This window comes from Dipodomys merriami, unplaced genomic scaffold (genome assembly GCF_024711535.1).
Source record: "Dipodomys merriami isolate MVZ:Mamm:240054 unplaced genomic scaffold, mDipMer1.0.p SCAF_9, whole genome shotgun sequence".
Taxonomy (NCBI): Eukaryota; Metazoa; Chordata; class Mammalia; order Rodentia; family Heteromyidae; genus Dipodomys; species Dipodomys merriami.
This window is the reverse complement of record NW_027206512.1, coordinates 17,156,430-17,169,673: the sequence shown is the minus strand read 5'-3', so window position 1 is coordinate 17,169,673 and position 13,244 is coordinate 17,156,430. Positions and strand designations below refer to the sequence as shown.

General features: G+C 38.4%; 1 protein-coding gene across 1 annotated transcript in view; it reads left to right on the top strand.

Annotated features, from left to right (window-relative positions):
* The first annotated feature begins 2,391 nt into the window (after window positions 1–2,391).
* Cfap299 (cilia and flagella associated protein 299) overlaps window positions 2,392–13,244 on the top strand; it is a 557,667-nt gene continuing 546,814 nt past the window's right edge. The window contains exons 1-2 of the mRNA XM_070012282.1: window positions 2,392–2,536; window positions 9,649–9,779. Coding sequence (XP_069868383.1) covers window positions 2,426–2,536; window positions 9,649–9,779 — 242 coding nt within the window. The 5' untranslated portion in view covers window positions 2,392–2,425. The remainder of the gene's footprint in view (window positions 2,537–9,648; window positions 9,780–13,244) is intronic.

The following is a 13,244-nucleotide window of genomic DNA, read 5'->3' as shown; positions in this document are numbered from 1 at the left end:
ATTTATATTCTTAGTTAGTGGCTAAAGCTGCTCTAAGCTTTCCATCATGCTCACTTCACCTAGAATCATGACTTTCAGGAAAGACTCAGAATTTTAGATTACCAACAAATCAAGATCTAAATCCTTTAGTGTTTTTGCTGATTTACAGTGATTTGATCTCCACATCAGGAATGATGACGATGATGATGATGATAACGATGATGATGATGATAACGATGATGATGATGATGATGATGATGATGATGATGATGATGATGATGATGATGATGATTTTGGTGCTGGTATTGAGATTTGAACTCAGGGCATCAAGCTCTTGCTTAGCTTTTTTTGCTCAAGGATAGCATTCTATCACTTGAATCCTATTTCCACTTCTGGCTTTTTTTTTTTTTTTTTGCTGGCCAATTGGGGCTAAGTATATTTCAGATTTGTCTGCCCCAGCTGTTTTGGAAACATGAGCCTCAGATCTCAGCTTCCTAAGTAGCTAGGAAGCCACAGGTGAAAGAATCAATGAAAGGATGGGTCATATCCATCCCAGGGGACCACACAGAGGCAGTGAGGCACAGGAGAAAGATTATTACAAGGTTTATTAGAGGAGCCTTATTTCCCCCAGAGAGAGAGAGAGAGCACATAATGTCTAATATCTTTTCAGATATTAGATAATATTAAACTGCTGCTGATTGCTTATTTTATTTATTTATTTTTATTTATTTTATTTTTTTAATTTAATTTTATTTTATTTGTGAACATACTGTACAGAGGGGTTACAATTACATGGGCAGGATAATGTGTACATTTCTTTTTTTTTTTTTTTTTGTCGGTCGTGGGGCTTGAACTCTGGGCCTGGGCGCTGTCCCTCAGCTCTTCAGCTCAAGGCGAGCGCTCTACCACTTGAGCTACAGCGCTACTTCCGGTTTTCTGGTGGTTTATTGGAGATAGGAGTCTCATGGTCTTTCTTGCCCGGGCTGGCTTTGAACCGCGATCCTCAGATCTCAGCCTCCTGAGTAGCTAGGATTACAGGCGTGAGCCACCAGCGCCCGGCTAATGTGTACATTTCTTACCAAGCATTGCACCCTCCTCCTTTGGTTTACCCTTCACATTGATTGCTTATTTTAATGCAAATACTAGTCAATGAAATAACCCATCTTTTGGCACATAAACCGAGTACTCAATAAATGTTATTACTGTTATTATTACATGTTTTCTTTCTGTTCTTTCAAATTCAGTGATTTTTGCCCTTAAAAATAAAGCTTTAAGTGCTTTCTAAAAACATTGCATAACATTTTGTTAAATAAAACTAGCATCACATAGATTAGTGTATATCTATGCCACTTAAAATTGCACATTTATAACTTCCCGGTTTTTTTAACGAGAAATTAAAACTAGAGGTATGGCTCAATAGTAGAATCCCTTGCTTAATCTGTGGCCCTGAATTCAAGCCCCAGTGCCACTCACCCCACACTCTGTGAACCTCTCACCCAAAAAGAAAAAAAGAAAACATAACATTGTGTAAGAGAATTGAAAGAGAAATACTTATATAAATTTAGATGATGATGATGATGTAGTTGTACAATTCTATAAATCAGGCTTTTAGTACAATGCTTCTTGGTTAATGTCACCTCTTCCTTCATTCCTCCCCATTTTCCACTTCCCATCCCCTACCCTCAAGTTACATAGCCCATTTTTTTACACAATGTATATTGAATATAATGACTACAATCGTTCACCCTTCCTCCCTCAGTTCCTGTGCCCTTTCTAAACCTTTTTTTTTTAAAGGCCCTTTTCATTATGGCTTGACTGAAATTTAAATAGCAAAAGGTAAAGAAAATTATAAAACAGAAACTTGGAGCCAAAAGAGGTCCTCAAAGATACTTCCACTGGAGTTTTTTTCTTTCCTTCTTTCCTTTTAAATCCATGAATTGTTCCTGGCACCCAGAGGTCATCAATACTTTGATCTTTGGGTTACAATTTGAAGTAATCGAACAAAATCACGAATGCCCTCTTTGTAGGGCTTGCTCCCAAGACCATTTTCCTAGACTTCTACGTTGGTACACATTTGCAAAGTACTGGTGTATTTCTGTCACTCACAAAACGTGAGGACATGAGCTTGCATGGCTTTTTAACACTTTGAGCACCTGAGCATTGTCACACTTGGGGTGTGTGTGTGTGTGTGGACTTAAACTTTTCCCCACATCTCTGGGAGGTGTGAATCAGTCGGCTGGGCCAGAACTTGAATGTGGAGTGGGGGTAATTTGAGACCCAGTTCCGCAGGGTAGAAGCTTTGGAGACCCCTGGAAACGCAGGGGGCGGGGCTAGCAAGCCAACGCACAGCCGCCCGCAGCTGATTGGAAGGAACGAAGTAGGCGGAGCCTTTCCGCCCCTCCCCGTAGCTGCTGTTGCTAGGGACGCCTAAGCCCAGGCAAAAACAATGGCTCAGGACGATGCGATGACGGCCGTGGACAACATCGTCACGCAGTTCAACACCTATGAAGATTTCCTGGACTCGCAGATCACCACCGTGGACTTGTACTACCTGGAGGTGAGGCGGGGCTCGGCGGGGGCTCGGCAGGGGCGGCGGCGCCGGTGCGCAGCGTGCGCCCCCTGGCGGCGCGCGGCGCCATGACCGGTCTCGGCTTCGGCCCAGCGGCGGAGAGTCGGGTCCCGCCCGGCCTGCGGAGCCCCGGCCCCAACAAAACCCTGTCTCCCCGGTCACAGCGCAGACCCTGGCCCGCTCTCGCTGCGGAGAGCCTGGAATTGGTGCGCTTTGGCCTCCCCTGTCACTCGCTTGTACCCATCAGCCCTGCTGATCTGGGGCAGGAGGAGGGGGAGGGGGCAGGGGGAGGGGAGGGGGAAGGGGGAGCGAACAGGGGGAGGGGCAGGGGGAGGGGAAGGGGGCAGGGGGAGGGGAGGGGAGCGCTGTAATTCAGGGTGGAATAAGTAACTCAGAGAAACTATTTTCCTCTGGGGTGCAAATTCTACTCAAGGAACAGAACACAGGTGTGATCTTGGCCAGTTGGACCCATGAGCAACCACCCCACTCTAATGGATTCCCAAAGTGCCTAAGTAAATCTCTGTCCACGTTACAAGTGCGGGCATAGAGTTATCAAGTTGTTGTGGAGGGGAGGAGGAGGGGGAGGGGGAGGGGAGGGGAGGGGAGGGGGAGGGAAAGAAGAAGAACAACAAGAAGAAGGATCGTTCTCCGCCTCCACTGTGTTCTGAGAACTGGCATTTGCATTGCTCCCATTCATTCATTAACAAGACCCTCCATCATCATGGAATATCATCATTGCTAAGAAACATCTCTGTTAACAGATCTTTAAGAATAGTGTTTTCAGAAAGAATTATCTATTTGGTTTAATTGGCCCTCTGTTTAATTACAATTCGATAGAATTAGAAATGTGCCAATCTGCCACATTTCTATTTACTCTGTATATTAGTGAACTGACTGTGGAACTCCAAAGTTTGGATGATAATGCAGTTTCATTGGAATATAGACGACAGGTTTGAAAAGCATTTATCTTTCAAAAGCACATTCACGATTTTAAGAGAAAGGCTCTGATTTCAGCCTCCCATGTAACTAGCATTGCAGGGGTGAGCCCCTGCACCTGGCTAACATAATGTCTTGAAATATATATATAGATAGATAGATATAGATATGTTAATATACTAAATAGCATATATTATTTTTTTTATTGTGAAAATTCTGTACAGAGGGGTTACAATGACATGGGCAGGATAATGAGTACATTTCTTATCAAGCATTGTAGCCTCCTCCTTTGTTTCCCCTTCCCATCCCTTCCCATCCTCCCCCCCCCCCAAAGTTGTAAAGTTCGTTTTCGACATAACGACTTGTACATCTCATTGTTGCAATGGGTCCACCTGTATCCCTATTTAAACGATTTGCCCTTCCCCTTCCCCTCCACAAACTATACCGACATCAAATACAGTGAAAGCAGGGGTTACACTGTGGGGGAGGGACATACAAAGCAACAAAGAAATAATCTTATAAATGTGTTAGAAACAATCACATGAAAGAAAAAAAAATTGAATACATATCTTAGGGTTCATTTCCCTAACATCACCTTATCTGACCTTTTCTGCTTGACTCAGACATATACTAGTTATTGCAAATAAGGGAAACCATGGGACCTATGTTTCTTTGGGCCTGGCTTACTTCACTTAATATAATTTTTTCCAAGTCTTTTTATTTCCTAACAAATGGGGCAATGTCATTCTTTCTGATGGAGGCATAGAATTCCATTGTGTATAGATACCACATTTTCTTGATCCATTCATCTACTGAGGGGCATCTGGGTTGGTTCCATATCTTAGCTATAGTAAATAGTGCTGCAATAAACATAGTCGTTAAATAGCATATATTATATACCATATATTATATACTATTATCTATGACATATCATAAATACAGTCTATATATTGTATAGATAATATATCTTTTATATACTGTATATATAGAGCTGCCTAAATAGAGCTAATTAATATCTGTTGCCTTACATAATTACAATTTTATGGTAACAATACTTAGTCTACTTTTAAAACTTTTTTTTCTGTTCACAGTACTTACTGATTGGGGCTTGATCAGGGTCTTGTGCTTACTAGCTAATCTTTCTACCACTTGAGCCATGACTCCAGCCCTTTTTGCTTCAGTTAGTTTTTAGATAAATTATCATATCCTTGCCCAACGTAGCCTTGGAATTAGAGACATACAACGCTGTCCTGGCCCCTTCCTAGCATTTTGAAGTGCATGATCTACTGTGACTATAGCTAGTTAATATAGATTAGCTATAGTCACAATATATATTTCATAAAATTTTATTGTAAACGTGATGTACAGAGGGTTACAGTTACATAAGTCAGATAATGAGTACCTGACCTATAATAGGATTTATAGACTAAAAATCTTATATTGGAAAGAAGAAAGATCTAAAAATTAATGATCATAGCATTCACACTGTGAAGCTACCTAAACACCAAATTAAGTCTAAATAAGTAAACAGAAGGAAGATGTTAATAAAGATAAGAGCTAAAATCAATGAAATAGAAAAATTGAAAATTAGAGAGGACCAATGACATAGAAATTGTTCCATCAAGTATCAGGAACATAGAAAGGGTATACCTCAGGACCTCGGGCTGACTAAGCAGGTACCTTGCTAGGTGAGCTGCATCTTCACCGCATGGCTCTCTGGTTTTATTTTTGGATGCAAGTCTGTCTACTTTTCAGAAAATTCCTCTGGATACTAGAAATAGGGGACTGTCATGTGTCAGCATTGACATTATACTTTAATTGGCATTAGACTTTAAGAGAATTATTTTGGGAGTTGGGGAAAAGGTTATGTCAGATTTTGTAAGTTATTTTAATCCCTCCTCTTTTCTGACAACAGGAGCTTCCTGGAATAATTTTCCTTGACTTAGTAGTTTTTTTCCATACAAATTTGCTTTATTTACGTATTTTTATTGGTATTGTAAAGGTAATGTGCAGCGGGGTTATAGAAAAAATATTAAGCAAAATAAGTCAGACCCAAAGAAACATAGTTTGTGTGGTTTTCCTCAGTAGTTGTAACTAGAATGTGCCTATTAATCTACAAGTAAATACACTCGATGGAAAAAGACAAAAAAATACATGCTAAATTTTACAGGGCTCTAGACGTTCACACTCTTCAGAGAGGACCACGAAGGCTCAGTAACTATGTACACATGATCATATAAAATGTTTTATTTACTCATTTATTATATTATCTTTAAGTTCTGCCATGGATTTGCCATCGAACAATGTTGTTTATCAATACAATGCCTCTCCATCAATGTTACCCCTTTCAACCTTCTCACCCCATCCCTCCCCATCCATCCCTTCCCTTACTATTCTTACTTTTGCAAGATATACATTGGATTTTTGATAACATTCCCCCATTCTTCTACTTTGCCCCTGACTCTATTTTCCAATTAATATTGCCTTATTTTAACACTTACTTTTTGATCTTCAATCCTGCTCTTTATCTTCCTAAGAAATTTTATACATTCAATAGAAATTAAAACTGATTGTATGTATATACAGATACAAATACATCTATGATTTAATATAGGTGTGCTCTTGACTAGCATGTTGCAGAGATATAAGAAATACATTAACAAAGTGTAGAGATGATGAGTGATTCCGCCAGCTACAAAGGTTGACGTTTTGTTTAATCAAATGATTTTGACTACTTGATGCAGTCTATATTATTCTGCTGATTGCAGAATAATCCAAATGGTTTTGTCTAACCCAGATAAGGCACCAAGGAGTACAAAATTCACTGAGTATGCAAAATAAACATAGCAACTTCTTAATGATCTATAACTGTTGACCATAAGAAGTTTTTAGTCTTACTGAAGCGTACTACAGTCTTTCAGAGCTGAATCATTTCCATAACTTTAATTTTAGTAGTATATTTAAGTAAACTTGTTCAACCACTTTGGAAAGCAGTATGGAGGTTCCTCAGAAGACTTCACATAGATCTCCCCTATGATCCAGCAATCCCACTTTTGGGCATTTACCCAAATGTTTACAAACAAGACCACACTAAAGCTATCAGCACAACTATGTTTATTGCAGCATTATTTACCATAGCTAAGATATGGAACCAACCCAGATGCCCCTCAGTAGATGAATGGATCAAGAAAATGTGGTATATATACACAATGGAATTCTATGCCTCCATCAGAAAGAATGACATTTCCCCATTTGTTAGGAAATGGAAAGGTTTGGAAAAAATTATATTAAGTGAAGTAAGCCAGGCCCAAAGAAGCATAGGTCCCATGGTTTCCCTTATTTGCAATATCTAGTATAGGTATGAGTCAAGCGGAAAAGGTCAGATAATGTGATGTTAGGAAAATGAACCCTTAAATATGTATTTTAATGTTTTCGTTTCTTTCATGCATGTGTTTATAACGCATTTATAATATTATTTCTTTGTTGCTTTGTATGTCCCTCCCCCACAGTGTAACCCCCGCTTTCACCATATTTGATGTCAGTATAACATGTGGAGGAGATGGGGACAAACAAGTCGTTTAAGGATTCAGGTGGACCTGTTGCAACAATGAGAAGTACAAAATGTCATGTCAAAACCAGCTTTACAATGTCGGTGTGGGGGAGGGAGGGGGGTATAATTGGGTGGGGGGAGGGGGGTAAAATTGGGTGGGGGGAGGGGGAGGCGGGGAAGGGAAGTGAAGGGTAAACAAAGGAGGAGGCTGCAATGCTTGGTAAGAAATGTATGCATTATCCTGCCCATGTAATTGTAGCCCCCCTGTACAGTATGTTCTCAAATAAAATAAAATACAATTAAAAAAAAAAAAAAGAAAATGCATACACAAATTAGCTCACTGGTTAAACAACTCCCAGGTCTATGTTGCTGTTCCTATTAAAGAATAATTCCACTAGGTGGAGACATTTGCTCAGTTTTGTGATCAAACTAAATAAAGTGTATAGCAATAGAGAATCTAATAAGAGTGCTTCAGAAACAAGACCCATAGCTTTGGGCCTCCCAGCCTTGTAACTCTGTGTGTGTGTGTGTGTGTGTGTGTGTGTGTGTGTGTGTGTATGCGCGCGCGTGCGCGCGCGCATGATCTGTATGTAAATATCTTAGTTTGGTTACTAAGCTACTATTATAAAGTTAACATATCAAAACCACTCCCCTTTTCCCCTCCCAGTTTACCATAGTTAAATATTTTATGTAGGTCTGTTGAAGTCCATATCTGGGAATGCCTTTTAAAACTTGAGGCAATTTCTAGGTAGTCATGATTGAATTTCAGTGTTTTTTGGATTAATAATGTTGTTGTTGTTGTTGTTGTTGTTGTTGTTGTTGTTGTTGTTGTTCTTCTTCTTCTTCTTCTTCTTCTTCTTCTTCTTCTTCTTCTTCTTCTTCTTCTTCTTCTTCTTCTTCTTCTTCTTCTTCTGCTGCTGCTGCTGCTGCTGCTGCTGCTGCTTCTCCTCCTTCTCCTTCTCCTTCTCCTCCTCCTTCTCCTTCATAGTAATAGTAGTTGTACAAGGTTGCTTTATTTGACATGTCCATTTTGTATACAGCTCATTTTGACATAACCATCTCTCTGTTATGCCCTTCCTTCCTTCTTCCTCTTCCCAAACCAGTCTTGACTAGTTTCCCTCTTTCATTTCTATGCATGTACATAGATTATTATGATTATATTCACCCTTTTTCTTCATCTCTGTTTGTTCAGTCCACTCCCACTAGTACCTAGTGTTCAGAAAGTTTTGCTGTGGCATCTCATACTTTCAAATACCATATTTTAATATCATTGACTATATGTATGTGTATATATATATGTGCATATGTAGATCATACACACACACACACACACACACACACATATATACACTCACATATGATCCGGTACATGGTTAAACATATGTTTATGTTTTAAGGATAATATCTACAAATGATAGAGAGCATGTCACCTTTGTCCTTGGGAACCTGGCTTACTTTACTTAAAACGATATATTTCATATCCATACATTTTCTGGCACATGACATAATTTCATTCTTTTTTATGCCACAGCCTGTAACTTTGCATTGTAATAAGTTTGCAAATATATGTGTTTAATCCATGTAAATGCAATGGAGTTCAGTATTTGTTTTTATCCATTGAAAAAGAAAGTAATAGGTTTAGTATCTAAATTAATTGGTTTTGCTTGAATACTTTTATTTTAAGAGTCACTGTACATTGAAAGATTATTAATCATCTTAAATGCCCTGATTTGTTAGACAGTTCCTTCATTCAATACTCATGTACTAATTAATGATCTATAGTAAAAAGGTATATGCTGTTCTTATTGTATTTTAATTAAGATGGTAATGACTGAAAAAACTGGGAGAAAATGAGGGAGGGGGTGGCACGCTTCAAAGAGAAATGTACTTATTACCTGACTTATGTAGTTGTGACCTTTCTGTCCATTACCTTTACAATAAAATAAAAAAACTTTAATATGATTCTGTATTTTAGCAGTCAATTTTAATTGACAACTGAAATATAAAAGACCTAAACTACTGGGAGGATTTGTCAATTTGAAGCTTGTTGTGATTATCTTCTTGGGAGTCTACTTTTTTTTTATATCTACCAACATTGTATGGAAACAAATCTTTCCAATTAAGTGAGCAATTCATCTGTTCCACTTTAATTATATTTGAAGTTAAAATGTTGTGTGTCATCAGTTACTTAACTTCAAGGAACCAAGTGGGAAGCATTGAACTTTCTGAAAACAGCTGAATTCTCTTTTGGTGCATTTGATTTTTCAAAGTCTTTCTTCTATGAACACTATTGTTTCTAACTTTATTGTTTTAAAGATACACTATTAATTGTCTATTGCTGGTCTCAGAAATTTATTAAAAACACAGTAGACTTTTGTCTTTCAATCCCTCAGAGAAACTAGTGGTTGATGCTGTTTCTCCTTTCATTTTGTATCTGTGGTACACAGAAAGACATGTCTAAATTTATGGTGGAAGAGCTAGTTTTTAATATCTATTAACTAGTCTCACTTTAAAACAATACATTCAATTTGTCAGCTTACACAATTGCTTAGTATACATTGGGGGGAAAATACCCTCACTTACCCACACATATACAAATTTATTTTCTCCACAGGATGAAGGCCTGGCTCGCCAGTTGGTGGAGCTAGGCTACCGAGGGACTGGAGAGATTGTGAAAAGGGAAGATTTTGAAGCAAGGAAGGCAGCTATTGAAATTGCAAGGCTAGCTGAAAGAAATCAGAAAAAGTAAGTGTCCATATTCCAAGTCCAGATTTTGGTATATTCTAGGACCTATCAAAAAGTCCATTTTTCATTTTGCAATAATTTAGAAGCATTGGCTGGAGCAGGTTAAAACTTAGAACACCCAGAGCATGTGCTCTACAGATCAGGAACTGGAAGAGCTATAATAGACTTGCAGTAAAGTCACATGCAGCTTAGAGCTGCTAATTCAAGAAATACAAATACCAAAATATGATCATCATACCAATAAAGTGCTGTTAAAAAGTAACTCACTATTATTGCTTTTTATTCATTTGTACACTGAAAATATGAGTGACACTTGCCTTAGAAATCTTTGTACTTTGGAGGCCTGTAAACTTTAGTATCATTTATGTTCTCAGATTTATTAAACATTGATTCAGTCAACTACATTAACAATCTCTAGCTTTTGTTAATGTGACTAATAGGAGTTTATATATAATATATGCAATAAAATATGTTAAAATTTATAATGAGAAGTATTCCTGAAGTGAAGTGTATCAAACTGGTATGACTATTTCAAAATGACTTGACAAAGGGATCATATGATAAATCATTAATTTGTAAATGTTGGTAAGATGATAACTTTGAATTGCTATATTATTTTTATTTTTATTTAGCTTTTGTAAAATTCTAGAAGTGTGTGTGTATGTGTGTGTCCTAGAGCTTGAACTTAGGGCCTGGGCACTATCTTTAGGTTTATCCTCAAAGTTGGAGCTTTACTACTGTATAACAATTTCTGACTTTTTTTTATTGTGGGTGTGGTAAGTTGGAGTTAAGGGCCTCACAGATTTTACTTTTTGGGCTGGCTTCAAACTATGATCCTCAGATCTTAGCCTCCTGAGTAGCTAAAATATTTAAAATGTTTAAAATGTTTAAAACATTAACTATTTAAAATAGATTTTAAATATTAAATTCTTAAAAAATATTCTGTAATTATAATTAGATATTTGCAATGTATTCATTAGAAAAATAATGAGAGATGGATGTGTATGTGGGCATTCTAATGGTTATTATTTTAAATTGTTACTGTAAAATGTGGTACAGAGGGGTTACAGTTATATAAGTCAGGTAATGAGTACATTTCTTTCTGTACAATGTCACTCCTTCCCTTGATCTCTCCCAGTTTTTCCTTCCTTTTCCCATTCACAAGTCGTATAGTTCACTTTCAACATAGTGTCTGAGTACCACTACTGCATTTGTCTCTCCATTTCTGTGCCCACCTTGCCCTCCCAAAGACAGATAAAGGAGCAAACAAGACAAAAAGAAAACAAAAACAACAAAGAAAAATAATATGTTTCTATTTCCTGGAGTTCATTTCAATAAATACTATTTTATACAATCAGAGGCACATGAGCATTGACACTTTTTTTATAGCTTAAGAACCGTAGACTATTAGAATTTAATTTTGGGGGGGAATATTATAATTCGCCATTGCGGCCATAATAAATTATGGTTGAAACAGTTTCATACGGCATATCTCATCCGAGTCCTGTGACAGAACTGAAGTCTGCTGTTGGTTGAACTGGGCTGGAGGCTCTGAGGATTCCAGATTTCAGGACTGAAGTCCCCCATGTCCTTATTGGTTGTCATTTGAAGGCTATGTTTTGCTTCTAGAGATGATTTTCATTTTCATGCTTTCTATGGTCCCTTCCTTTATTTTTTTATTGTGAAAATACTGTACAGAGGGATTACAATTACATTGGCAAGATAATGAGTACATTTCTTAACAAGTATTGTAGCCTCCTCCTTTGTTTCCCCTTCCATTCCTTCCCATCCTCCCTTGGTCCCCCCCCCCCCCCCCAATCTTCCCGGCTTCCCCCAGTCCCTTCCTTTAAACAAGAGGGAGTCAGAAACCTCTCACCCCTCTCTTTCTCTTCTCCACTGACAACATTTCTCCTAATCTGGGCAGAGAAAGATCTCCCCTTTAATGAGGCGGGCAACCGTTCTAGATATTCTGAATGAACTCTGTATTTTAACATATTCTGCTTTCATTACACCTTCAAAGTTCCAATTTGTATGAAAAGTAACCTATCTATAGGCACATGGAAAGACATCCTTAAGGGGCATTCTACCCACTACAGGTAATTTACCTGAAACTTCAAGAATTCATTGTGCACACGTGCTCACTTTTAGTTTTCCTAATTGAAATGACACCAGCTGTCTGTGTGCAATCCTCTATGTGAGAATCAGTGTCCCCGTGTAGGGAGTCAGGAGCGGAAGTGGAAAGAACTCGGTGAGACTTTTGCAAGGAATTTATGTTTACTCACATGTAACTTTATAAGACATATAAACTCTTTCATATCAAGAGGAGTTGGCCTCATTTAAAGTACAAGTTCCATCTGGGTCACGTGTCCCTTTTGTGTTAAAGGATCAAAGTGGGTATTTCCTCTGCCATGGCCTTTTTAACTAGTCAGAGCTGGAAGTCATCAGGCTACTTAAGTGCCCGTGTTGGGAGGCTGATCCTCAGTTTCTAGGATCGGAAGGCCTTTCATCTGCAGAGCTTCTCTGGTTGCCTTTGTGTTGGGATGGGTCCCATATGTTGCTTCTTGTCCCATGTGGGAGCCACTTTGCTCTCTTCCCTGCTAGCCCATTTTTAGAGCTGTTGGCAGCAGAGCCAGCAGAGGGTGCCCGAGAGCCAAGAATATTTGCCCAGAACAATGGGGAACTGTGCTGGGGCATCTGATTGTCTATTGACACTGACTCAGAAACATTTGGTCTGATCTAAGAGACACCCCACGGTAACTTCTCTAGTTCTGCAGATCACGACTTAGGTCACAACTCTCTGGTGGAGCAATTTTTTAGAGCACCCATTGGAAAAGGTGCTAGTATCTAAAGATGTATTACTTACAATAACTTCATAGGAAAATTAAAGACACCAGAAAGAAATATTTTGATGAGGAGAGGTGCTATAAAATGTAAGGTAGGAAAACCTATTTGGGACTGTTATTAAATCATGTACAAAATATTTCTAGATAACTATAATGTGTTAAGCATTATGCTATATTCTGGGAATACAATAGAATGCAAGACCTAGTTTCTGCTCTGAAAGTTTTAGGGCTAGATAAATTAAAGAAATTATATTGTCAGTTCAAAAAGTTAAATATATTGTGACTATGTATGGCCCAACATTTCTGAGTATGGGAAATGAAAACATAGGTCCACTTACGTACTCAGCCATGAATGCTCATTACAACATTATTCATTGGCATGTAGCAAAAAGCAGGAACAACCCAAAGCCATAATGGACAAAAATGTACTATCTAATTTTAATAGAAGCTAGTGGCTGATGGTTCATCCCAGTAACCCTAGTTCCTTAGGAGGCTGAGATCTAAGGATCATGGTTCAAGGCCAGCTCAGGTAGGAAAGTCCATAGGATTCTTATCTCCAATTAACCACCCAAAAGCCAGAAGTGAAACTGTGACTAAAGTAGTAGAGCAGCAGCCTTAAGTG